Genomic DNA, 26,818 nt, shown 5'->3' with positions numbered 1-26,818 from the left:
CATCTTGGATGAAAACGACCGAGAGGATCCTCAGGGCGCGCACGGACACCTGTCGCACGGTAAGTTGCTCTGATCCAATATTGACATAAAGGGGGAGGGGTGGATACACACGCGCACACACACACACACACACACACACACACACACACACACACACACACACACACACACACAATGAATTATACCAACCCTTTCCCTCCATCCAAAGCCTCCCTCCCTCCTCCTCGTGTGTGCCCGGCAACGTGTCTGACCTTTGTGCTTGCGTTGATCTGTAAAAAAAAAAAAAAAAAAGGCGCATTGTAACGTAGCTACCTGTCCCATTGTCCCTGTGCCTGTTCGGGCATCATTTCCATATCATATGCCTTGCAAATCACTTTCTGCTGCTGGGTGGCTCAGTTTGTCCCACAACGCTGGGGAAAAGCTCGCTGAAACCTCCTGGTGTTGTGGAAGGAAAAAGATTTGGGTTCAAACTAGATCTGCCACTGACGGAAAAATCCACCCTGAGACACGAGGACATATTGATGTAGTCTAGAGAAACGCATAAATAGAGAGTATAGAGAGAAGGTGACAGTTTTTTAAGTTGGTCCAGTGACATTAGTGCATGACTTTGTTCTATTCTTTCAGCAATGAAAGAAAATCATGTTTGTCGGCCTCTGAATAAGAAAGTCATAGAATCTGAGTATTTTTGAATGACTAAGAATCAGTTAACTCACTAAGTTGCTAATACAGAAGACTATTATCATTTAAAAGAGAAATAAATGTATGAAATAAAAATGATAAAACAAAGGAGCTCCAATAAGTCAACTGACACCAGATGCTCCTCCATACAACAAGGACAATGGTAGAGAGCCAATCAGAGATCTTGTTACTGCTCTGTGGGCTGGACCTCTTTGGTTGCAAACTTACTCCATGTCTTCAAAATAAAGGCACACTTCTTCAAGTTGATACATGAAACCCAGTTCTCCAGTCATGGTTCGTGCAACTTTGTGGCTGTATTGATATTTTTTTTAGGCACTCTGGCACCGACTGATTGAAACTGGGCTACACTGCGACATAAAACAGATGAGGGCCAGGGGCGTAAAGTAGGGGGGCGACTGACCTCCTACCCTGCTACTGCCAGTGCTTTGCTCGGGCCACACCCATCTCCAAACCCAGCCTTTATTATGATCTCAACTACACACTTTTTGTGACTGCATCTTGCACGGTTGTGATGCTGAGATCTGTCCAGACAGGCAGACATTTGAACACCTGGCAAAGCGCTAAAAACTGTTTCTGTGGTCATTCCCACTGCAGTAGGTGCCTCCAGGACCACATTTTGCCTTGATGACACACACACACACAGACAAAAGGTAAAAACTATACCAGCCACACACGGTCACAGTTGGCAATACACACGCCAACATCACTGCACTCTAGACACAACCTGTTCTAACTCCTCCCCTGTGGTAGGAGCTACAGAGCACTGCACACTGAAACAACCAGACATAAGAACGGTTTCTACCCACAGGCTGTCGCTCTGATGAACACTTAAGTCTGTCATACAGTGTCAGTAACAGTCGCTGTGCAGCAACCCTGTAATCCTAAACTGTATCTACAAATTCTGAATTAGATTTTGTAGTTTTAAAGTTTTTTTTACGTCATTATAAAATATATTTTTAAGCACACTGTACATACTGTATAAACTATTTCATACATTGACATACTGGTATACCAACCTCATGTATATAAATTGATTCATCACAACATTCAGCATTCGTTTACAAATGTCATGCACACATTTTCTTATATATATTTATATCTAAAGGTTTATGTTCACCACTGTTCAGTTTTGCTGTCCTTGTTTTTTGCTGTATGTCTGTTCCATAGAAGTACATTCACAGCAACAAAAAAAAACTGGAGTCGTGCTCCTTGTATTTGTACACATAGATGGCCAATAAACCTGATTCTGATATCAGAATATGTCAATAAGGGGGAGACTGGCACTCATTTTTCCAAAATATTTCAAACATAATTCATAGCTCAGAGGACTGGTATTAGCTCAGCGTGATCTTTTATGGAGCTTTACATAAGCCAACAAATAGTGCTTTCAACTTAGGAAAATATAACTTAAATTGGTCTAAAAAAAACAAAGTAGAGGGGAAAGTAGAGTAGCTGATATCCAATGAAATCTCACTTCCTCTACCTCAGATATGGAAATTAAAATACTGTTGGCAAGGACTTTGTCCACCCAACAGTATTATACAGTGAAGTATTATTACAGTAAGTCCCTGTATGAAAAACAGGGGAACAATAATTAAAATTAAACTTGAAACAGTTTTTTCAACTTAGAAGTTTTATTGCAATTTCCAGTTTTGTGTCACAAAAACAACTTTTTTGTTGTCAACTTGTTTGTCATAAAAATAAAGTAAATGAAGGGAAAAAGCCAGACATGGTCTTTGCAAAGGAAACTTCACATTAATTCACTAAATCAACTAGAAGATCATCAAGAACACCATGAAGCCGTTCACTGCTGGTAGGACTTGTAGCAACAGCATAAATGTCAGAACACAGTTTACAAAATTCAACCTCGTGGGGAACTTTTAAAGCGAGGTGTCCCAACCTGAGGGCCTGAGGGCCTCTCTTATCAAAACAGAACTTATCAACTCCCTTTTTGGAGAAAGTCATTCAGCATCGCAGACCAACTTGAAAACTGGCTGTGTTGGATCGCTGCTCGTGTCACATTATACCTGAATTCTTATCTGTATACCTCAGTATTTTCGGTTAGGCAATATGGACGGCAGACATTGGACTTAATCAGTACAGCTGCAATTCACTCCTTTTGTGATCTTAAATAATGCGAGGGGCTACGGACTGATCATCCAAACCACTCTAGCTGTTGAGAAAGGTTAATTAAATAAAAATCAAACCAGCTGATCGCTATTCAAGTGTTGTGTAATTTTGTCATTTTCTCTTTAGGGCACTGCAACGAATCATCTAAATCAAAAGCCATTATTTTATAGGCGATCTACGAAGTTACCCTTTAAAGACCGTAGTCAGGTCCGAACCACAGTCAAAACATCAGCGGAAACCCATCGTATCACTGAACCGCAAGTGACCAAGCTGTTCCATTTGCTATGTAATTAACTTATTGTACATGTGAGTTTAAATTAACTGATTCTCGTTGAAGATGGAGTTCAAAGTTATTGACTCTGAGAAAAGCGAAGCTTAAAATCCAGATTGGACAACTCAAAATACTAAAGATCCTCAACCGTGTACTGGAAAATTCCCTGAAATGCCCCAAACATGAATTCACCTAACCCACTCTACTACTTGGTCTAGTATTTCAACAATTAAACTAAAGCATTCACAGGAATGGTGGATTTGTGACAAAGACGAGCTTCACCATAACTAGAAGAAGTCGTCTTCAGCACCTGGTATTCCTGCTTTACCAAACAAATCCTCAGGAGACTCTGAGAGTTTAGCAGCCATCTCATTTAAAAAAAAAAAAAAAAAAAAAAAACTAGCTCTAGATTATCTATGATTTACCTCAAACTGTGCATGGTTTGATCTGGACACGAGGAACTAAATCAGTCTTAGAGGAATACTGACACGTTTTCCCCAAACCTGTTTAAGTCTGATCAAGAAGTACCTCATCAGATGGACTTCAGTTCACAGCTTATCATTAGGAAGGAATAAGAACACAATTAAAGCAGCTCATTAAGTGGACAGATGTGAAACGCATAAGTTGACACAGTAAAGTGTCCGCTTCCCCAGAAAGCCTTGCAAGCGTTAATAAACTGCTGGATTGTGCAGGAGCAGGTGTGCATTGTGATGTGGCAGTGTGTGTTTCTATGTATACGACTACTTTGCTCCTCAAAAATGTAAAAATATACTTCAAAAAATAAAGGAATTACATTGCAGAGGTCCTCATTAGAGTTACTGAGAGCTGCAGTTTGAAATTAGACGTAATGGTGCAGATGCCACTCTCCTATTGGCCACCCTGGCCCAGTCTCTTTGTGTAAGCCTCCCAGCCGGACTTTCTGTATGACTCAGCAGCTTTCAGCCTATCGGGGGCCTCCAGGATACCCCGACCGACGATGATGACATCGGAGCCTTTGTTGTGGAGGACTTGCTCTGGAGTGCTGTACTGCTGGCCCAACACATCACCTGTAAGGGAGGGAGACGCAGAAAGGGGTGGGAGACATGGGTGAGGCTGGGAGGCTGAGAAAGGGGGAGGTCGTTGAGGTGTATGAGGAGGACTACTGAGGCAGGCGTAGCTATTATTTCTTGTGCTATAGCTCCACCCTGTGTTAAAGACAAGTCACAACAGCAAAAAGAGAGCAGGGTGAAAAGGCCTGAGGTTGTTTACACACCTGTGACGCACCTACTCAACCGGGCCGCCGTCACTGCTGGGCCGTTAAAATTCCCGACAATCTTGTCTATGTCTAACTAGTGGGAGTGTCCCAATATTACAATACTATCTACAAATAAGGGCCTTATTGAGCTACACCTTTCACCCAATATGAATGTTAACACATCACCTTGATCACCTTTAACCTTATAGTGATTGTTTTATTTCAAACCTAATGTGGTGGAATACAGAACAAAAACATGTATGTAAATATGTATATGTATAAATAAGTGCTGTGTTGAGGAGATTCACTGACAGAGCAATCAGAGTTTTTATACCAGTTTTCTAGTTGAGCCACAGTACATACATCAGAAAGTATACTATATAAACTGTACCTGTTAAACTTACAGCTCTCTTTTAATTTAATGTACAAATAAACTTGAGAATGTCATGTACAACATTTCTAGGAAAACAAATCAACCGAACGCAGAGAAATGACAAATAAAGGTCTGATCAAAATGGAGTCAAATCTACCTCCAGCCTGCATCTGCACCCCAGGGGTCATGTGGATGAACTCTGGCCTCTTGGTGATCTTAGAGCCACAGATAAATCCAATCACAAAGTCTGACTGCTCCTCTGCCATCCTCAGCTGTAAAGACAGATAACAGATAACAGATAAACAGCTGTAGGCTGGTATCTCTGAAAGTATTGTGTATTGAAGTAATCCCAGAAAAGGACAGAGATGTGCTTACCACAGCCTGTGTGTAATCACCAGTAGCCAGTGACCCCTGGGAGCTCATCTGTGCTATGAGCAAACAGCCTCGGCCCAGAGGCTTTCCTACAGCACTCAGACCCTTCACAACCCCAGGCCCTGGGACCGCATGGGCGTTCACTATGTGGGACCAAGACGAGATCTTGTACAAACCACCTGGGGAACAGATACGTTAGACAATTTTTTAAATTACATTTTAAGGACAGATCTATTATATACATAAGCCACGTTCAAATCTGCAAATCCTCTCACCTTCATACTGATGCTTGACTGTGTTTCCTATGTCAGCAAACTTGCGATCCTCAAAGATGAGGAAGTTGTGTTTCTCAGCCAAAGCCTGCAGTTTCTGACTGAAGACCACTGTGTAGTCCTGTTTTCAGCGATAAGAACTGGATTATTCGTCCCGACATGACACTGTTCTTGTAAAACATGGACTGGTTTCACACCAACCTCTAGGATGTCTACATGGGTCTTCAGCATGCAGATTTTCGGGCCTAGCGAGTCTGCCAGCTGGAGGAGCTCCTCGCCGCTCGTCACATCGGCGGACACACAGAGGTTAGACTGCTTCTCGTCCATGACCGTCAGCAGCTTTGACGCCAGAGGGTGAACGTCTGCAGACAAAAGGAGGAAGAGCCTGGATGACGAAGCTGAAAATGGAACGTTAACCCCCCACCTTCCTTAAGATGACGCCACCTCTTAACAAAATGACTGCCCTGGCTGGCCATTTGACTAAGGTGGGGGACTACATACTTGGAAGTTTGGCTCTGTCTGCATAGCTCAGCTCCATGCTCTGCTCCATACATGGCTTCTTGGTGGCAGGAACATCATTACCATTCTCCTCCTTTGGACTGAGAGAGGCAAGTTCAAGTTGCAATTGTTACACGAAAGGCACGTCAACACACATCTTGTACTTGTACAGTCTTAACAGGGGAAAACTGCGATTGTACCTGAAAGTGTTATTGTCCAGGATGAACTTGTGGACGCTCTGGGCGGTGTGGATGTCGATGCGTTCAGCCGCCTGCAGCACATTGAGCAGCTTGAACAATGAAATGATGGGATGGAGTTTGATTCCGTGGGAAGCCAACATCTCGACGCCGCCTTGCTCTCGGTCCATTAGTACAATGGCATCCGTCACCTTGAGCAAATAAAGATTTAAAAAGACAATAACACTCACAATTTAATAAGAGGGTTGCTGTTTTGAAAGCACGTCTCTAAGCTGATAACATTACTGCAACACTTAACGGACTTCTGTAACTTTTACAATGACCATTCAAACAAAAAGCATGCATGTTAGATTATCATACACTGCACCTTCAGTCCGCCCTTGTAGAGCACTTCTGCAGTCTCCAGGATGCTGCTGCCACTGGTAACCGTGTCCTCAATTATCAGACATGTATCCCCTTCACGAAATGAGCCCTCTATCAGACGCTTCGTTCCTAACAGAAGAGGGGGGGGGGAGAGACATAAGGAACATAAATCCTTATCCAGGACAAACTGTCAGTTTTCATCCTAACAAGTGTTGTTCTTGTGGGTTTTTTAAAGAGTTTACTGACAAATACGTGGGCAATACTTGATAAATGAAGCTGGTCTCGCCTTCCAGCCACCCACCATAGTCCTTGGCTTCCTTTCGCCTGATGAGCATGGGCAGCTCATGTCTGGAACAGATGATCGTGGCCAAAGGCAGGGCTGTGTATGGAACCCCGCACACTGAGTCAAACTGTAGCCCCTCTTCTTGCACGCGCTCGTAGATAAGACTTGACACCTGCAAATAAAACAGGAAAAAAGGTTTGCCTCGTCAAAAGGGGTCAGCGTTTTAATGTGGCAGCGTTAGTGTTGGAGGTGACGGACATCCAATGTGCCTGCACATGACTGACATTTATTCACCATACTTACATACTTACACTTTTCATTTAGTGCTCCGGATGTTTAAACTCTATAAACGTTAATGTGTAGGTGAGACACAGGCTGCTGAAACATCTGTACCTTTAATGGTTTTTTGGTGGAACCTTTTATTTGTTGGTAGATCAACCTGACATGTTCAAATAATGGTAAACTATACTTTATGGTAAATTACCTGAATTAAAACGGTGTTAAATTTCTTGCAGGGCCTTCTTGCCTGATCTATTTACATGCACAAAAGGAGCAGCCCAAATGCAGTTAGACAATGCAGTTAATGGCTTGTTCAATAGCAGTAAAATTCTTGTCAGCGAAACATACAGAGGAGTGGCTGGGGTTCTGTGCACAAAGAACATTAGGGGTTGACGGGAAAAATGATAATGGATGCTCTTCAGATTCATGTCCAAGTAAAAATGTAGAATAATAAAAACTATGAAGATTGATACTGCCTTCTAAATACAGACTTCCAGTGCTATGGAGAATCTCCGAAATGATTCATCTCGCCAAATCTGACGTGCTGTCGTCTGACAAATGGTTTGTAGCCTGATAATGAGCTGATGCAGCCTTTAGTAGTTGTCTTTATAACATTGCTATGCATATATCGCACAAGTAACACTGAATCTGCCATGTTTTACACATCATCTGAGTGACCTGATTTTTAAGTAATTATACTTTTTAAAAACGGGTGATATGGAGAAACCTGCATTTAATATTGTGACTATGAAGATGTGGAAGAGCTGTGCTTGTAATCCTTTACTACAGGCGGTAAATAATGACAGTAAGCAACAAAAGACATTTCTGTCCAACAGTCAAACTTTATTACAGTGTTGACAGATCACAATACAAATGATGCATTATTCTCTACAGTGCTGTGAGAGGGCATCAAACAGATCATCTGAAACTGTGACAAACATTTTAATGTATATGTGACAATAATCATCTGACAACTAAAAACTTTGAAAAATGACACGATCCAAGACGTGGCCACGGTACAGTGATCTGATACTTTACCAAGCAGTTTAATCAACTACATAAGGAAAAGTTACTGTATAAGATCAGTTATCCCTTCAGTTATGTCAACATGGTGACATACAGGATGAAGACAGGTTGCTGCCTCATCATGGTGAGTGTCACGTGTGTATAGTCAGGATAATACAGGGCTAGTGGCTACAGTACTTACTATAGGCATACTATTGATTATTTTGGTGGGCGTTGGGTGTCTGTTTACCAGAAATAATTGCCTAACTAATATTTCACATTGTCTGTTCCCATAATGGTAATTACTGTAACAATCTGTGCTTGCTACACGGACATGCCAACACATCTGCATACCTCTGCAGCTCTTCACAACAAATGCTTCTACTTCACTGAGTGTCCTCGCACAAACGTACCTGTAAAGACATAAAACAGACTTATTGTGTAGAGAGTTCACGCATAAATACTAACAAAACATTACGTTATAACGTTACGTTATATTATCAATATTTACCTGAGGAAAATGTCCGTGAAAACTTTATCTTGATTGTTGATGTTGTTCATTTCTCCACAACTTCGGAGCAGATTCCTGCTCGACCATGTGCAGTGGTGATGTTTTGGGTTTCGGAAGCGGTTATTGTGGATATTCACGGTAGACGTGCAGCTATACTCTGTTATAGTGATTCACTGGCAGGGCGTTCTTGTTTCAGGTGAACTGGAAATGTCACAGAAGTTGTAAGAGCAGCTGGGCTCTCTTCTCTGTTCCCAGCAGCATCCCTTGCCAAAGCAGGAGCAGCTGCCTCAGCAACGCACACGGCTCCAGTGACAGGGCCACTGGCACCACAAGCCATCCAGGGCCTGTTCAGCTGCCGTCTCCAATCAAAGCAGCACCACCACAAAAACCTTATTACCTTTTAATAAAGGGCGTACCTTTGTCATGGCTTTCTAGAGATATTTTGTCTCATGTAAGTATCAAATATATTGCTGCACGGTGCAATGTGTCAATTGGGTTTCTGTATTTCATTTTTTTTATTGGAAAGAGACCAACATTTCTAGATATTTTTACTGCGACCCAGTGTCATGTTTGGAACAGGTCAGTCAGTAAAGTTTCTGGGCAAAAAAGGTGCAGATCATTGGTGCTGTTTAAACCAATGATCTGCATGGGCGTTCAGGTCATGAACCAATGATCTCAGACCCATCTGAGGGTGAAAGAGGGAGAAGCTGCAGTTTACAGGATGGAAAAAATAAGTGTTTTAAACATTTTAAGCCATGTGAGAGATGTTCTAGTAGACACATAAATAAATAAACAAACACACACAGTGGAGCCTGATGAATCTGAAGCTGATCATAATAAGGTCTCTGTGACTTATTGTGACTGTTCAGACTGCTGATGTGCCCCCACGTGCGCCTGCAGCACGTCGCTTCACGGCGGTGCCGACACGTTAGCGTGGCTTTAGCGCCATGTTGTCTGTGGGTGACACATTTAGTGTTTAAAGTCTGCCGCGCTGAGCTGGGGGAGGACAGCACGTGTTTACCTGGTTCATGAGCGCTGGGTGGGACACGAGAACCCTCAGGTCGATGTAGATGGGTGTCAGCATGCCGCTCTTCAGCTTGTACTCTCCAAACTTCACCGCGTTCACGTCGTGAAGCTTCAGGATTAAACTGTCGATACAAGTGTTTTCCATCTTCTCGTGTTTGCGGGAGATTTGGCAGGAGTTTCTCTAACTTGTGGCGCACACTCGGCTTCCTCGTCCAGAGCAGCAGAAACCTCCTAAATCTTACACTTCCGCTCCCGCTCCTTCAGAATAAAAGCCCCACTCTACTCTGATTTACTTCAGAACAAAGTCGGGTCTAAATTTTCAGCTAAATGTTTCCAAGGCCTTAAGGTTTTGCTTATTAGTGTAAATAAAGCTAAAGCGCAAGTATGTAGGAACTATTTGTATATTTGTATATGAAGATCATCTACAGTAGGGCACATTATAATATTTATACGATAAGATCAAATGTTATTGATCTCAGAAGACACATTTAGCACTAAAGCAGCATAAGAAAATGATGAGAGAAGATGAGAGAAGATAGTGTCTTTCTGACAATATTGTTAATCTAAACTTTAGTGTTTAGATATTAGCGTTTAGTGTTTTAAACTAGTTAGCTAGTCCTTATTTTGAAGGACATCCGGAAATCTTTCCAACAGGAGAACGACTTCCGATTTATTCAGCTTTTCAGAATAAAAGTATGGACCTTCCACACAACAAGGACCTGTGGACTCATAAGCGTCAACCAAATATATTTCTTTAGTTATTACAGGTAGTTTACTTTTCCCTCAATCAAAAAACTCGAAACTTACAAAAGCTGTAAACCTTAGATTCCTGGACTCATGGTGTATCAACTGAGTCTGGCCTATACAAGTCTGTGATGAAGTCTTGTGTATCAATCTGGAAAAAATCAAGTACCCCCCAAAAATGACAACAATTTGGTTGGATTTTTTTTAAATTTATTAAAAAGATTCAGTCCACAGTAGTTCAGATTTTGGCACCAACAATATAAAAACAAGTTAATCAAAAATAAAGTGTACACCCCAAAAAAAGCATTGAACAAAATGCCTGAATAAAAAGGGATAAATAAAAGAAATGAATTTTAAAAACAAACAAACATTTATGTAATTATAATGCATTTCACTTGGAAATAATGGCAAATCTTCCATTATATTTTTAAAACACCAGTTTAACTTTTGGTCAGTCAGCTATTGCTTTATAGATTGTATAGGTGTTCTACCTTTATGTATAAACATAAGGGTAGAACATTACAGATCACAGAATCATATCCACATGACGACTTCAAGAGCCTATCCCGTATTATAGCAAGGCAACATATATCTAATACCAACTTAAAAGTAACAGTGCTTATCTTTGTAAGGAAAGTGTGTCGTTTTGAATTTCTTGTAATTCAAAGAGAAATCCTGGTGACCTATTGTTCTGCTCATCAAAATAGCAGGACACTGACCACAGACAGACTGTACACTTACAGTATTATACCCCCACTTTACAAAGGATGCTTGTTTAAATTAGTCTAATACAAACTGTCTATTCAGTTTTATATAAATCTGGCTGCTGGGTCTATCTAAGTCAGTAAGGCTGGCACAGGATCTGTAAAACCTGTTCGAGAACCAATGCAAATACTGTATGGCTTTGGAATTCCTTTGCAATAAACTCACACTGTCCTGTTTTGGAAATGTCTAAAGGACCCAGAAAATGCATTCTATCATTACCTAAAAAATCTTAATACATGTTAGTTGCAATGAGACTCAAAATCATAGGAAATGCAACAAATGTTATTATCAGGGAATATAATTATAAAACATCAGTGACATTTGAAGTGGTGTGCTCTGTCTTGGTAAGAGAAATGTCATGGAATGTTTTCAATGATACAGTAAAAATACACAAAAATAGTGCATCTGGTGTGTGTGTGTGTGAGTCAACAGATTTTTCAGGGTATGCAGGTTTGAGGTGATAAAGCAGCAGGGTTTGTGCTCTGACAGACTGATGTCAAAAATTCATCAAATGAAGAAATCCTTGTTTCTACCGAAGAAGAAAGGATCACAACCAACGTGAAAAGCTGGACAGATCTTTGAAAAAGGCACAAAGGCTGTTGTAAAAAAGTCTTGTTAAGGCACTTAAATTTGGTGAAGGGAAAAACCATTAAAAAAGGCACAGATCTGATGGAAATGTCCTTTTTAAATGAATCAGGAGGCGTCTTCCTTCTTGATGTTGTAAAGAGGTCTCGCTTCTTCATCCTCCTTATCTCATACTCCTCTCTCCTCTACTCCGCGGGGCTCTGAGCGTCTGCAAGCAGCTCCGGCCTCAAACATTCAATCGGACACTGGATGTTCTGGAGAGCAGAGAAGAGAAGGAAAAAGAAGATCAGATGTTGTGATTTATCATTTTTGACTAGATTTATAGCAAAATCTTCTTTTTAGTAATTAGTAATCAGCAAAACTATGCTGAATTATGTGAAGACAAGTTCAAATGAGAGTGTGTAAACAGATATCTGTGACTAAATAATAATATTAATTTATCTTTTTTTTTTTTAAATATTAATAGTTACACTTATAGTGAGACACTGACCAGTTTGCGTAGAGCGTTTTCTCTGTATCGGTCGAAGACATCTGAGCTCACAGGATGAAGGAGGTCAGCGTCCACATCAGTGTGTCCTCCCGGCCTTCTGCATTGCTCACAACGCCAGCCCTGAAGAGGGGATGGGAGAGGTTGATGCATGCACACACACAAATGCACACATAATGCTGTTTGAGATGATAGTATGCATCTTAATACAAGCATACACACATATGAAAGAAGGACCCTTGAGAATTGGTACTTCCATCAGGCAGCAGGGCATAGGTCTGTACACACACACACACACACACACACACAATGTTACACACCTGGTGTCCCCCATGGCAGGTACAGGTACAGATGGCACCCAGGTATTCCTTCTGCCACTGGTTTCCCACCTGGTACATTTTCCCATCATCATAGCATGTCGACTCATCTGAAGGGTGAAAGTTACACGTTCAAAATTAAAAAAGAAAAAATGTATTATATATTTTTTTCCCTCGTCAATTCACAGACATAACAGATATGAATGGCCATTTGAATATCCATGAGAATTTATTAAAATCATGAGTAATACAACAAGAAAAGTATTTGAGGCTGTAAATGTAGCCCAAGTGTGAATTTGTTCTGTAATGCATGACGTACTGTGAAAAAGTAAAACAGAATCATCATGCGTCACAAGTCTGCCGTCTAAATGTTGTTTGTCCCTGTGTGCGCGCGTCAGTCTGTACTTACGAGGTTCACATTTGAATTCTCCCTTGCCATTTCCCAGACAGGTGCAGCTCATTATGTGACCGTTCTCAGCGTGGCGATCCCACTTCTCACCAATGCGATAGTTATTACCGTTGTCATGACACCATTCTGGCAGAGGGAGGAGAGGTAGAGAGACGGAGCAGAAGGAGAGGATAAAAGGGAGCAAGGAGCACGGGAGGGGGAGGAGGAATGTGGAGAAGAGGGAAGGTTGGATTGAAATGGTGGTGAAAAGATGGTGGAGTGAGAGCATGAAGGAAGGAGAGTGAAGTGGATATGAGAGAAGTTCATTAACTTATGTAGAGAGCAGGCAAGCACAAAAAAATCTGATGGTCGAACCTTTCCTCTTCACACTGCAGAGAAAGTTTTTCAACATGTGATAACATCCTTTAGAGCCATGGCCTGACTGAGTTTTACTGGTGTACACAATACATTGTCCCAGTGGACACACACACACACACACACACACAGAAATGACTTGAATGGATGGTGCTCTCACTTATTTGCATTGTCATGTTAGCTATATGAACAATACAAATAACCGAGACTGATGCTGGCCAGTTAGCTTAGCTTAGCGTGCTGCTGCCTGCCCCTTTACTGTGATTGTCACAGTTCACAGAGGCGGAACACACCACAACATGGGCAGACTCCAGAAACTCTTACATATTAAGAAAATAATTATAATTGATGAATTTATCCAGAAAATAATATCTGAAAAGTTTTACATAATATGCTGTTTGCAGTAAATGATCTAGTTATCACCGGGAAGGCTGCCCATGCCAGCATTTTAATACGGCACATAGAACACAAACACTACACAATTCTATGGCTTTAACTGCAGATATGGAATTTATAATGTATATGTAAATTAAGATATTAATTTATCATTTCTGCTTATAAATTCCTTGAGTAAATCACATAGAATTATTTGATTTCTAATTCCATGGTGTGTTGTTGGGTGTTTGCAAAGCATGATGGGGTTATTAAGCCACTCACTGGATGAATCACACCTAAAATGGCCACTGCCCAGACCCAGGCAGCGGCACCACAGCTTGAAGCCCGTCTCAGACATGCGCTCCCACTCTGCGCCCACCTCGTGGTAGGTCTGTGTGAACGTGTCGTAACACACATCCCGGTTGGGGGTAATGGGGATGTCACCTGGAACTAAAGGATGGAAGGAAAAATGTGTTTAAAACAGAGTCAACTTATGTGGTTTACCTTATTTACTGCATTTAACATTTAACATATGAAACTCTTTCGTGGTGAGACAGAAAAATTCTCTCAGCAGACACTGTGAGGGTGGATGACCTTACCAGCGTTGCCAACGGTTACGACCTCCTCCAAAACCTTCTCTTTAGCCCCGCCCCTCATGGCCTCTACTATAATGTTATAAGAAGCTCCAGATGTCAGTCCAATCAGTGTGGCACTGTTGGAGGTGCCAGGGAGACGCATCTACATGGCAGAAGAGAAAGTTACTAAGTGATCCTTACATTTCCCGTAGTAAACACTGTACGTGCGTGGCTATGTGCGCGTATACCTGGAAGCCTCCTTCCTCGGTGTGTGTAATGGGATTACAGGACACCTCGTACTCTGAAGTCTGAGGAATGGGCTGCCAGGAGATGGTTGTGAATGTCTGTGCTTCTTGGGGGAACTCGGTTTCATTGTCAGGGAAGCCAAATGCAAGACCTGGGAGCGGACCGTCACTGACCTACAGGATTAAACATACAGTATAGAGATAAATATAAAATGTAAATATACATGGATCACCAGGTAATGTAGGAACAACCCTGCTGTTTAATTTGTGTTCAAGTTCTACATTCCTAAATAAGAAAAAAAGAAATCGTCACGTATTGAAGCTACATATCTTAATCAGCTATTTTTTCTATGAATTAAACAAAGATCGAATATAAAGATTTCAGGTCAGCTTTTGATTGAAAACAGATTTTGTAAGCCATGCTATAACCTGTCATTAAAAAAAAACAATACTTGTAATTTATAATAATTGATAGGAAAGAATTAAACCAATACTATGAGGTACATCAGATTTCTAACACATAATTTAAGTCTCACACACCCGGACCAAGGGTACTCTGTTTCCATCAGGGCCTGCTACAGGAATATAGACCAGGGGTTCTCTGAGAGTCGGTCTCTGGCCTTCTTTGGGTCCACCGTAGGGGCCGTGAAGTCCGTTATTAGGGCCTAGGTTCTGGTACTCTGTATAGATGTGCTGGCCCTGCTGGCCTGGGTGGCTCAGGCCACTAGTACCAGCCAAGTGAACATGGTTGGAGTCGAAACTGAACACAGAAAGTGACAGAAATGAGGGAATAATTAAAACAAGAGTTACATATTGGAAGTAACATGGACAAAAAAACTGCTAAGATCAAAAGCACTGTTTGACTGCATAGAAATTTTAGGTGGTCTTGGTGTTGAATTTTTGTACTAATAATCTCAGCGTGATTATTCAGGGTCTTACATCTGGTCATTGAAGGGCTCAGGAACGTCTAGGATGTCAGCGCCGGGTCGGTGAGGAAGCTGCGGCAGCTCCGGGACCAACAGCTGATGTGTAGCCAACTCTGATGAACAAAAGACATACATGCTGTTAGAAGGCAAGCAACACAAAGCAAATGCAGAGATCCACTAGCTGATTCTTTAGCAGGTAAAAAAAACACAACATAGTTGCATTTCTCCTGTACTTCTTAAACCATTAGCATGAACTAATGAAATGCACAGAAGAACTCAGTACAGTACGAGTTGTAGTTGGGACCTGATTAGTGATATACTATAGTTGTTGGTAGAGACTTTTCAGGTGAATTTATTCAGAATGAAATGTTTTGCTCTGAACACTTTGCTAAATAGGGTTAACTGGTTATGCAGATTTTCCCAAGAGGGAACATCTTAACATCAGTGTTTAGTTTGTGCAATCAACAGAACTGTAAATGCAGCGGTATGCTGTCATTCTACTTTAGCAGCAGGCACAAAACAAAGCCAGCAGAGGGCGGCAGCATAGCTCTCAAACACTTTGCAGCTGTGAGCAAAACATCTTCAGTAGTCAGTAATAATTCCTACATACTATATGCACAAACAATTTGTGCTGTAATGACTTCAATATCTGATGTTGTTAAAACAAGTTACAGGAAAAAGTGTCGGTAAGAGAAGTTATTCTGCTTTCCAACAGTCACGACAAATAAGCAAAGTTCTCTCCTTGGGTGGAGAGACGAGATTACTTACACCTAATTAGAGCAACTCTTGGCACAGTTCCTAACATTGGGTCATATAAAAGGAGCCCATAATGTTATATTTCATGGTCTTATCAACATTTTTGTGGGAAGACTTAATAGCAGTTACTTTTATTATTCCAGAGCACCAGTAGTATGTAACTGATGATAGAGGTGCAGTTTTGTCTTTGCAAGAGAACTGTTCAATGCCCTGTTTCTCCAAAATGACAGAAGAGGGAAGAATAGAAACTACATTTTAATAGTTTAACAATGTCTTGAATATTTTTTTTTACACTTTAATAAAAAAAGTTAAAGTGCTAAAGTTGCATGGGCCATCTGTAGGTGAATGATGGGTGTACTTACGTGTTCTGGCTTTACCCACAAGAGGCGTGCTTCTCAAAGCATTCTGCAGGGCGACAATCTTGATGACATACTCTGTTCCTGGTTTCAGACCTATGACCAAACAACAAATAAACAAAAAGCTATCAGCATGTGTCATTTGCCACATTTCTTTTTTTTTTTTTTTTTTTAAAAATCAGTGTATTTCCATGTATGTTTTATGTTGACATTAAATCTCCACACTCACCGTTGATAATGGCGTAGCTCTGGCCTGCATGAGGTCTGGGGGTAACTTCTCGAGGCAATCCTCCGGCCTCCTCATAGGTGACATAATACCCAGTAACCCCTGGACTGCGCGATGGCTCCCAGGTGAAAGAGATGCTGTTAGGGTTCAGGGACGTGAAGCGGATATTGGTTGGCGGAATGACCAGCGGTTTGGCTGGAAGAGATAAAACAAGCATATATACATCAATATATTTCTTGTTATGTCACACTAACATGCTGCTTTTCACTGACGCTTCCTGGTGGAAGCTGACGGTTACCTGTGATGGCAGTGAGTGTGAGAGGTGCGCTGCGTCCATTCCCTTTCAGTGTATACATGTTGATCTTGTAATTGGTGCCTGGCTCCAGACCTGAGGTGAAGACACAGAGATGAGTTAGAGAGGAATTGTTTGGAGTAAAACTAGGAATCTGATATTATGGTTCAATTATATCACATGCAATTTGACATTATTCTTACAGCTGTGGGTTTTCACCACAGTTTTATGTATTTAAATGCTTGTAGATTCTCAAATCTGTGTACCTGTGATGGTGTACGAGCGTGTGTCAGGGCTGATGGTCTTTTGAATGGGTATGAAGTCTGTAGGGGCAGACGTGGGTGTGACCTCAACCAGGAAGCCAGAGATCGTTTCCGTCTTGGAGCGCCAGGTCAGAGTGATGGAGGAGTCGTTAACGTCAGAGATCCGTACACGGCGAGGCGGGCTGATATCTTGAGGTAGATGAGGAAAGACGGAGAGAGTGAAGATGGGAGGTATATTCTTGATTGATGGGAGAAACGCAACAGTGGCTTTTTATCTCTGATGCCCTTACTGTGATTCTCAGTTTTTATGCATCACATCATGGCATTTATGTGAGAATTGTATAATTGTATAATGTATAGAATTTGTATGAGTTAGAGACTCACTTTCCAGAGTGGTAACCTCTCCTTGGAGTGCCCTGCTGGTCAGAGAGTTCTTCAAGGCATAAACATGAACTTCATAGGTAGTTGAAACCTAATGGGGATGGAGAAAAAGAAACACAAAAAAGTTTGAATACTCCAGTAACATAAATGGAAACGAATGGGTATCAGGATGATAGGAGAACAACCATAAAGTATGGTAGTTAAAAGGGTTAAAATAACTGTTAATGTAAAGGTCAGGACAAGGACAAAATAGGGTCCTTGTCTCACTAACAGACCCACACTCACCATGAGCCCAGAGATATGTGCCTGTGTGGTGTCTGGGGCCAAGTTGATCTCCTTGGTAGGACCACTCTTGTTCTTCGGGTTCACCACCACACGGTAGCCTGTGAGGCCTGTTAGGCCATTTAGGCGGTTTTCTTGACCCGGCACTGCCCAGCGCATGGTGAAAGAGGTAGGGCTCACCTGGGAGAAGTGGAGGTTGGTGGGGGGCGAGATGGCTGCAGGGAGGAAAGAATGTGAAAAGAGGGTTAGAGGGAGACAGTATCAGTAAGTACACAATAAGAGGATTTCACGCCTTTATATGCGACCCAAAATAAACTTCCTGTTTGGTTTCAGCACTTTATCTGTCATATTTTCTTACCTGTACTGTATTATTTACCTAAAAAATAAAACTCCTAGGACTAATTTTGTTCCATACCTGTAGCTTGTGTCCCGACCAGTGGTGTGCTGGCTGTGTCATCATGCAGAGCGATGACCTTCACAGTGTATTCAGTGCCGGGTTGCAGACCGTAGATAATAGCAGACTCAGCATCGCTTCTGGGAGCAGGACGCAGCTCTCTCTCGCCCTCCTCTGTACTTGAATACAGGACCCGGTAAGATGTAACAATCCCCTCAGGACTGTCCCAGGTGATTCGCAGTGAGGTGGAGTCTACGTCTGAGAAAGACAGGTCCTTGGGATGGTCTACATCTAAAAAGGTGGTGAGAGCGGAGAGAAAGGTGGCAGGGTTTGGGGGAGGGGTTTAGAAGGTTGTTTTTGAATTTGTGAAAGTCTGCCAAAAAAAAGTCTCACAAATCTAAACTTACTTGTTAAAGCATTCACCACCATTGGAGAGCTCTCTCCATCTTGTCCAAGAGCGGAAACACTCAAAACGTACTCTACTGTGGGCATCAGTCCTGAGAAAGTAATCTCTGTCTGGTCTGGATAGGAGAAGGAAAAAAAAAAAATGAAAACCTTAGATTAGAGTTTCCTTAACTGAGAGGGCAGAAACGAAAATATCATTCGATACTGGGAAGTTGGGTAAAACACTTTACCTGGAGCCACAACCTCAGTGAAAGTTGGCCCCTGTCCATTTCTGGGAACCCCAGTCACTCTGTATCCCTTGATTGGGCCCTGGGCAGGGCTCCACCTCACTGTGACACTGTTGTCATTCACATTCATCACCTCCATGTCAGAGGGAGAGTCGACACCTAGGAGAGGAGGACGGGGAGATGAAGAGGAGGGAGCTGTGAGCGAAGACAGAGGGAAGCAGGGTAAAAATGGGGGGCTGTGTTTTACTTCTGGGAGAGAGAGAGTGTGTGTGTGTGTGTGTGTGTGTGTCTACCTGTTCTGTGTGTAACATAGATGGGAATGCTGGATGCGGGGCTGTCTCCTCTGCCAGTCACAGCGTAGACGGTGACCGTGTAGTCGGTGCCAGGCTTCAGGTTGGAGATTGTGGCAGTGGACTGAGTGCCAGACACTGTGAACTCTTTAGGATTACTGTGACCTCCTGACAAAAGGTTAGAGAAGCCAATATTTGTTAAATCATGATGAATGAATACAGTGACAGTGGAAATGACACAGTAATAACTAAGTTTTGTTTTCAAAATCAAAATGTACATGAAACACAAGAATCCTATATAAAAAAAAATAAAGGAAGAAAAAATACATTCTGAAAAAAAGCGTTTCCTGGCACACAAAAAAAACGAATCTAAACTAACTTGATTAGAGCAAATCAGTATCTTAAGCCATGATTACTAACTCACCGCTCTCTCCATGAGTAATCCTGTAGTAGCGCACAGTGACCGGTGGGGCGTCCCAGCGGACGGTGATGCTGGTGGGGGTGGAGTCCAGCACTTCCAGGTCTGTGGGGGCATCAGAGACTGGAGAGGGAAGAACCAGAGATAAAAAAAATAAACATAATGATACTAATACTGTGAGTAACTGGAGGTAATGAAGTATTAGATCAAGATTTCGTACTTGTCTTCTGTTTCCCACTGAGCGGCAGGCTCTCTTGGCCCCTGCTCACAGCAAAGATGTTGACCAAGTACTCCGTGTCTGGAGTGAGTCCAGTCAGGGTGAAGTGATTCCTGGAGGGGGGCAGCCTCTCGTCCTTGGCCCTCCCACCGCTGACCATCTGGTAACGGATACGGTAACCGGTGATTTTGCTCTGGGGAGCGAGCCAGTGGACGGTAAAGGAGTTGGTGAAGATCTCAGAGAAACGCAGTCCAACTGGTGAATCCAGAGCTGAAGAAGGTTGGGACACACAGAAACAGATGCATGAAGGAACATTTGACCAAAAAACGCTAAATAATAGAATCTATAGCATCTGTACCCTGAAAAAAGAAGTTCATTTGCTTTTAGTATGTAGTTCTGGACCAATAAACTCCAGTTGTTAAAATGGACGCGGCAAGACTCACCTGTTGTCTGTGTGCCGACAAGGGGCGAACTCTCCCTCTGCTCATAAACACACACCACGCTCACCAGGTACTCTGTGTTAGGCAGCAAGTCTGTGGACAATGAAAAAGACATAAATACATAATACAGTCGTTTGTGCATCGTTGTGCATCTCTGTTTTAGTAATAACTTACTCCTCAGCACCACATTGTTGCCTGCTGAGCTGGTTTCTGTAATGTCATCTTCGTCATCAATGGGATGATACCTTAATAATAAAAGACAGCAGCAACAAAGAGTCATTTTTTAAAATGCTTTTCACAAAATCAGTGTGTGTTGAAGAGAACATCTGAATCAGACATAAACAATGCTGAGATTTAAGAACATTTTATTTTGCTTTCTGTACCGGATGAGGAAGGTGTTGATGTCAGGGGAGTTGGGGACGTTTGGAGAGACCCAGGTGACTTCAATACTGTCTGGCCCAACGTGGCCAAAGCCCAGATCAGTGGGGGCTGGTACAGCTGTTTAAAACAGAGCGCAGCTTGATTCACAATCTAATCAAAAGACCAATGGTAGGTTTATTACTGCTCTAGTAAGACAATTAATGATTAATTAATAATTCTATGAACGAGCAAGGAGGCAAATAAAGGGAGAAAAAAGATACAAAGAAAGAGAGAAAGAAAAGAGAAGAATCTTTTAAAAGGGAGGAGTGATTTATGTGTGTGTCAGTGTAAATCCATGAAGTTTTATGACATCTTAAAAGTGAAAGAGCAAGCAGTGTTTGCATTAGGGGGCAAAATGAGTCTCAGTGTGATAAAACCTTTCAATTAAAACCAGATGGTCCACACACACACACAGAGAATTATTACTCTGACAACACATCATGCTGTGCCATTACACCAGCAACTTAAAAGGCTTGCTTTGAAAAGCCTTGTCTTAGGGTTAATAAGAACCTCATTACATTATATAACCTCACACACAAACACACACACTCACACACACACAATGTGAGTGGTGTCTTCCTCTCAGACAGACTCACTGGCTCTTCCAATAAGAAAATGTGAGCGTTGTTCATGTTATAAGTAACAAAGAAAATCTCTTTGTTTCAATGGAAATCTTACAGGTCTGCTGAGTGAGCGTGGTGGGCTCGCTCTCGCCATTCTCCGTCACGGTTATCACGCTGATGTCATAGTCGATGCCAGGCTCCAGTCCGTAGACAGTGTAATGACCAGTCGTAGGCAGAACCATGTCTTCAAAGATGGGCACGCTCTCACCGGCTGCCACCACCGTGATCCTGTAACCAGTGATGGCTGTGGTGTTGAGCGGTGACCAGTTGAGGCCGATAGTGGTGTCGGTCACGTCGTTGAAGCTGAGGTCCGTCAGCTGGGGGACTTCTGAGTACGTGGAGAGAGGATGGGAGGAAAGGGGTGTAGGGGGGGGGACAAAAAAGAGAGAGAGAGAGAAGACAACACAAACACCAGACAAACGAGAGGCACAGGCGGAGGGAAGGGGTTGGACACGAGGGCCAGAAAGAGGAAACCAACAGACAAAAAGACAGAGCAGTGGTCAAAGCGAGCCACAGAGATCGTCTACTTCCAGTCTGGTGAGGTATTCAACATATCACACCAGTGGAAGAGATTATGCAAGACTGCTTTTCCTGTTATATATTATCATCTCGTGAGGTTCCACCTGCTATTCAATGAAGCTTCTCCATTGAAAATTGTTAATATATACACAGGCAATACAGCATTTTTGCAAAACAGTCCTTGTACTGTTTTGCATAGTCCCTCGGCTCCTGATGCTAAGTTAGAGCAGCGATGCTAACAGAGCAGAGCAAGTATCTGTTAAATGTTCAAAGCTAATGTGTTATTTTAAACATATTAGCTTTCAACATAATGTGTTAATATAAACATGGGGCTTCTGTAAATGACAAACAAAAATGATCAGGCCAGACTCCCTGAAATTACAGTTCTTTAGGCTTTTTCCATGTTAAATATTCACGCCCTGTGGGTCTCAGAAACCCACTAAAAACCCCTTAGCTCTCACTCACCTGGTGTAATGGTGGTCGATATGGGAGTGCTCTCCATTTCATCCTTGACAGTAAAAACACTGATGTTGTACTCCACCCCTGGACTGAGGTTCTCCAGGGTGCAGGAGTTCTGCCCCGCCTTTACAAACTCCTCCACGCTGTTTCCTTGCTGCTCGTTGGTGGGAGCGCAGGTCACTCTGTAGCCAGTGATGTCTTGGAGGGAGAGATTTGGAGCAGGAAAAATAAGGAGAGTTCACGTGGGGTGGGAAGAAACAGGAGGATGTTTTAGTGAGGAACAATAAGAAGCTCACAGGCACATAAGTACCTCAATCAGCCTCTAGCCAGTTTCATCCAAGGACACATACAGTAAGTGAGGCATACTATTAAACTACTAGACTGATTATTAGTAATGTGCTCAGTACCTGGTGTAGTGGCCCCGTTCCATTGGACTACAAGCTCTCCGGTACCTGGGTTGGACTCCAGGTTTAGATCAGTAGGAGGAGACAGAGCTGGAGACAGAAGAAACAGAGGAGTCAGCGCACGTGTAATACAAACAAAAAAGTTGACATACTCAGTGTTTATTGGTGCATTCTTACGTGTGACAACGCGCCGTGTGATCGGTGTTCCCTGCTCGTGGCCGTTTACGACTGGCTGGACGCTGTAGGTGTACTCCATTCCCGGAGTCAGACCAGAAACGTAAATACTTCCTGAGTCAGAGGTCACGTCTCTGGGGGCTTCTCCGCCCTGACTGGGACGCACTGTCAGCTGAAAGATAAATGCTCACAGTCATACAGGCAGCACAGAAAGAGAAAGAGAGAGAGAGAGAGGCACGTGGACTGGGCAAGGGGTGGGGGGGTTACAGGAGGTAAAGGTCAGAGGTCAATGTTTTCCCAAGAACATGGAAGCCAGAAGAACATTCTCATCTCTGGTGTGATATATTCTGACCAATCAGGATTATCCCTGTGGTCTGATGTTCCCATATTATCAAACCCCATTGGGGCCTAAACTTAACCAAGAATAACCGACATGTGCTCGCCACAGCAAATGGAAGGAAATAATCACAATCCAGTTGTTGATTTGGAGGCACAGAATGGGAAACATGGTGAGACTGATGAACATGTGTGGTAGCATACAAAAAGTTTTTTATGCATTATCAGTGTATTATCAGTGAATGTACCTTGTATCCGATGCGGGGAACTGGAGTCCAGGAGATTATGATGGAGGTGTCAGTCACATCAGTGCTGAAATGAGGAGCGTTGCCCATTGGGAGGTCTACAAACACATAAAGAGTAAAAGCAGGTTCTGATCACGTTTTGTGTCATGGCATATGGGAAGATATAAGCATTCCCCAGTGTGTACGCCAAGTATCCATATTGCGAGTGTCTTCTACGCATCTTAAATGACTGAACATGATTGTTGAAGGCCGCTCCATTACTAATATCAAATCATATACTAATATCACTTTGGAACTCATTGCCCAGAATAAGGTTGGACTGCATGTTTGACAAACACAAGAACCTTTGAGCACAGTGACCACACTGCTTTATACTCATTTTGTAAACGCATCAGACACTCACCAGTGGTAAATGTCGCAGTCTCCCCTTCACTCAGTGTATTCTCTTGCTCTGCATGTAGCGTTGCGGTGTACTCTGTACTAGGCTTCAGGTTTAGGAGGGTGTACTGAGTAAGGCGGGCAGGCAGGCGCAGCTGCTTGGGGTTGGAGCCCTCAACGATGAGGAAGAGACGGTAGCCAGTGATTTTGGCACGGGGGGCAAACCACAATATCACAGCACTGTCCTCAGTCACGTTGGTGAAGTGGATATCTGTTGGAGCATCAGGCTCTAAAAAGAGAGATGCCAATAAACAGTGTTAGCCACGGAAAAGCTATTTTTCAAAAAGGGTGAGGTTACGGTTTTGATGGCCATTGTTTTAGCTCATTAGGTAAAAATCCAACCATACAACCATGTTCCAAAGCATACCATAGGTTTCTAGATTGCTTTCCAACATTCAAAACATCCGCTAGTTTCACTTCATTTCACTGTGGGATGTAGAAACTGATGTGTGTGTGTGTATCGTCCCTGCAGGCATCTGTCACACTCACTTGTAGTTTGCTCCCCAATCAGCGGTAAACTTTCCTCGCCATTGTGAGTGGCGTAGACGTTGAAGCGGTACAGTGTTCCAGGCAGTAGGTTTGTCACTTCGATGTAGGAGTTCTGAGTGACAGGCAGAACCATCTCCCTCTGCGGAGAGCCAGACTCTTCGATGGGGACGACGGTGACCTGGTAACCCGAGACTTCACTGGCTGGGCTGGTCCAAGTCAGAACGATTTTTTTATCCGACACCTCGAAGAACTGCAGGTCTGTAGGAGAAACCACTTCGTCTGTGGACAGAAACAAAACACCTAGCGTTAGAATTTTCATTAATCATTCTTTAATCTCCATTTTGATGAAAAAATTTTGCCAACATTTGGTCACATTTAGTTTAATGGATAAAAGGCTTCCAATGGGAGGTATCATATGGGGAAATCAAATTCAAACACAGCTCTAAATAATTCCATGACCTCATGGCTTCGTGTTTATCTGGCTGTAGATTAAAAACATGATTTAAAATTGGGGCATTGACACATCATTGCTTCGCAAAAACAAACCCTGCCATTTCTTGTTTTTACGTTGCCCATCATCAAAAAACACACATTGGTCTATCCGTATATTATTAAACCAAGTGTGCAATCATGTTAACAGAATTTGTGCCAAACCATTACACTGCGTCACTGCGTGTGCATCGACCTTTTGTAATTCAAAACCTTAAACAAACCTGATTTGATCTTTCAGCCTGTTCACTACTGAAATTTCATTAGTCCAATTTAAGCACGGTTTGGTTCAATGTTAAAAACTGATTACATCATGAACATATATGATGATGTATGAGGTAAGCACTTGGAACTGACTCTTCAGCCGATCCAGTGGCGAGTGCTGCTCAGGCAACGTATCATGTGTACTGTACATGTGCCACAGAAAAAAGCCCTTCACTTATCTGTCCAAAGATGGCAGCACACACACTCAACTAAGTCATGAATCTTTATTTCATCACACAGACTGTACAAACAAGCGCACTCACTCACACACACACACACACACACACTTGGACACACTTTTTCAGCATCTGCTCGACTGGCCCAAGAGCATGTCAGACCTGGCAGACTGAGACCTTTTAAATAACTTCAGCTGAGCAGAATAAGAGCATGACAGCTGTGAACTCAATGACTTCACTTTTCATTGGAAAAGTCCTCACTTCTAGTATTGAGGATTGGAAACTTCTACATAAATCACTGACTGCTGGGGCCACAGGATGCCTTGCAGGTTGATTCTGGAGGGTTCCCCTGTGACGAGAGTAATAAGTAAAATTCCTGTGTCACTGTGTGAGACACAGGCTCAAATCATGATATTTTTGGTGATCACAGTCACCAAAGAGGCAGATTTCTGGTCACTGTACACCAACTCCTGATGCCAACACAAAAACGAACCCCCTCAGGAGCACGGAAATTTGTAGAGTACGTGTCATGATTAGATGACATGGGGTGCATTTAAATCTCTATTATACTGTTTGTATATTCTAAAACCACAAAATAATAATAACCTCTCCAGGAATCCATCCAACTCATGCACACACACACAAAAAAAAGAAATCTTACTTAAAAAGATTCAGCTCAACCTTTCCAAATAACTAATTCTTTGTTTTACACATGTCAGTCTGTTACCTGGCAGTGGATCTCCAGCAGTGTTGACCTGTACAAAGACAGGCTCACTCTCCAGGCTGTCCTCCACAGAGTAGATACTGATGTTGTACAACTTCCCAGGTCGAAGGTCACTCAAAGTCACAGAAGTTGCTGTGTCAGGGAGAGTCAGCTCCGTGCTTTCACCTTCTACTGATGGCGTGTAGACAACGCGATATCCTGCGGGGAGAAAGAGGCCATGCGATTCATTGTGTGGAGGTGACGCATGAACAGGCAGAGGTTCAAATTAGCAACAGAAAGATGATCGATTTCTGTTTGGTCATAGCATACCGGTGATGGGAGCCAGTGGTTTTTCCCAGCTGATCACAATGGAGGTTTCTTCCACCTCGTCCACCGCATGCTCAGAGGGAGCGTCGGGTGCTGTGGAACAAATTGGGTGTTGGTGTGAGAGGGAAAATTACAACCTTGGCACATGTTCATTAGGCTGCTTGCAGGTTTGGGATAAAAAAATAATATTTCAGTCTAGCAGCTGCAATTTTGTGCCTTAGATGAGAATGGGGAAAAATAGAGAGGAGAGATGGGAACATAAAATGAAACACGGTGTGTATTTATGACTACTAACCTGTGGTCTGGGAAGTACTAAGAATGAGGTTGTCCTCTCCACCATCTGTAACTTCATAGACGTTAACAGTGTACTTCCTCCCAGGCAGAAGTTCATTAATGTTCACTGAGGTAGTTGTACGGGGCAGGTCTGATGGGAAAAAAAATACATTATATTAACATATTAGTTTTTCGTACATCTAAATGTTTTAAAGCAGCTAAAGACAGGCCGGTAAA

The 26,818-nt window shown here is 42.5% G+C and overlaps 2 protein-coding genes across 2 annotated transcripts in view; both read right to left on the bottom strand.

Annotated features, from left to right (window-relative positions):
* Positions 1–2,354: 2,354 nt before the first annotated feature.
* umps (uridine monophosphate synthetase) lies at positions 2,355–9,721 on the bottom strand. Its single transcript, XM_070837886.1, has 10 exons — positions 9,509–9,721; positions 6,711–6,864; positions 6,414–6,538; positions 6,050–6,237; positions 5,853–5,950; positions 5,553–5,713; positions 5,355–5,472; positions 5,083–5,258; positions 4,865–4,979; positions 2,355–4,146 (listed from the first exon to the last, which is right to left on the bottom strand). The coding sequence occupies exons 1-10, from the start codon at positions 9,656–9,658 to the stop codon at positions 3,968–3,970; spliced, it is 1,464 nt and encodes a 487-aa protein (XP_070693987.1). The 5' UTR covers positions 9,659–9,721; the 3' UTR covers positions 2,355–3,967.
* A 744-nt stretch (positions 9,722–10,465) lies between these two features.
* fn1a (fibronectin 1a) overlaps positions 10,466–26,818 on the bottom strand; it is a 28,982-nt gene continuing 12,629 nt past the window's right edge. Inside the window, exons 16-49 of the mRNA XM_070837550.1 lie at positions 26,604–26,732; positions 26,312–26,401; positions 26,006–26,200; positions 24,350–24,628; positions 23,826–24,089; positions 23,426–23,520; positions 22,845–23,013; positions 22,671–22,757; positions 22,270–22,461; positions 21,341–21,613; positions 20,626–20,740; positions 20,417–20,487; positions 20,246–20,335; positions 19,806–20,072; positions 19,592–19,708; positions 19,171–19,335; positions 18,881–19,036; positions 18,653–18,766; positions 18,267–18,536; positions 17,855–18,066; positions 17,573–17,660; positions 17,192–17,377; positions 16,932–17,021; positions 16,637–16,828; positions 16,414–16,503; positions 15,309–15,408; positions 14,910–15,129; positions 14,373–14,543; positions 14,149–14,287; positions 13,832–13,999; positions 12,821–12,946; positions 12,415–12,521; positions 12,098–12,217; positions 10,466–11,861 (exon numbers count right to left, since the gene is read on the bottom strand). Coding sequence (XP_070693651.1) covers positions 11,793–11,861; positions 12,098–12,217; positions 12,415–12,521; positions 12,821–12,946; positions 13,832–13,999; positions 14,149–14,287; positions 14,373–14,543; positions 14,910–15,129; positions 15,309–15,408; positions 16,414–16,503; positions 16,637–16,828; positions 16,932–17,021; positions 17,192–17,377; positions 17,573–17,660; positions 17,855–18,066; positions 18,267–18,536; positions 18,653–18,766; positions 18,881–19,036; positions 19,171–19,335; positions 19,592–19,708; positions 19,806–20,072; positions 20,246–20,335; positions 20,417–20,487; positions 20,626–20,740; positions 21,341–21,613; positions 22,270–22,461; positions 22,671–22,757; positions 22,845–23,013; positions 23,426–23,520; positions 23,826–24,089; positions 24,350–24,628; positions 26,006–26,200; positions 26,312–26,401; positions 26,604–26,732 — 5,216 coding nt within the window. The 3' untranslated portion in view covers positions 10,466–11,792. The remainder of the gene's footprint in view (positions 11,862–12,097; positions 12,218–12,414; positions 12,522–12,820; positions 12,947–13,831; positions 14,000–14,148; positions 14,288–14,372; positions 14,544–14,909; positions 15,130–15,308; positions 15,409–16,413; positions 16,504–16,636; positions 16,829–16,931; positions 17,022–17,191; positions 17,378–17,572; positions 17,661–17,854; positions 18,067–18,266; positions 18,537–18,652; positions 18,767–18,880; positions 19,037–19,170; positions 19,336–19,591; positions 19,709–19,805; positions 20,073–20,245; positions 20,336–20,416; positions 20,488–20,625; positions 20,741–21,340; positions 21,614–22,269; positions 22,462–22,670; positions 22,758–22,844; positions 23,014–23,425; positions 23,521–23,825; positions 24,090–24,349; positions 24,629–26,005; positions 26,201–26,311; positions 26,402–26,603; positions 26,733–26,818) is intronic.

This window comes from Pempheris klunzingeri, chromosome 10 (assembly GCF_042242105.1).
Source record: "Pempheris klunzingeri isolate RE-2024b chromosome 10, fPemKlu1.hap1, whole genome shotgun sequence".
Lineage (NCBI taxonomy): Eukaryota > Metazoa > Chordata > Actinopteri > Acropomatiformes > Pempheridae > Pempheris > Pempheris klunzingeri.
Note: the sequence above shows the minus strand (reverse complement) of the source record. Positions and strands in the feature narration are given on the sequence as shown.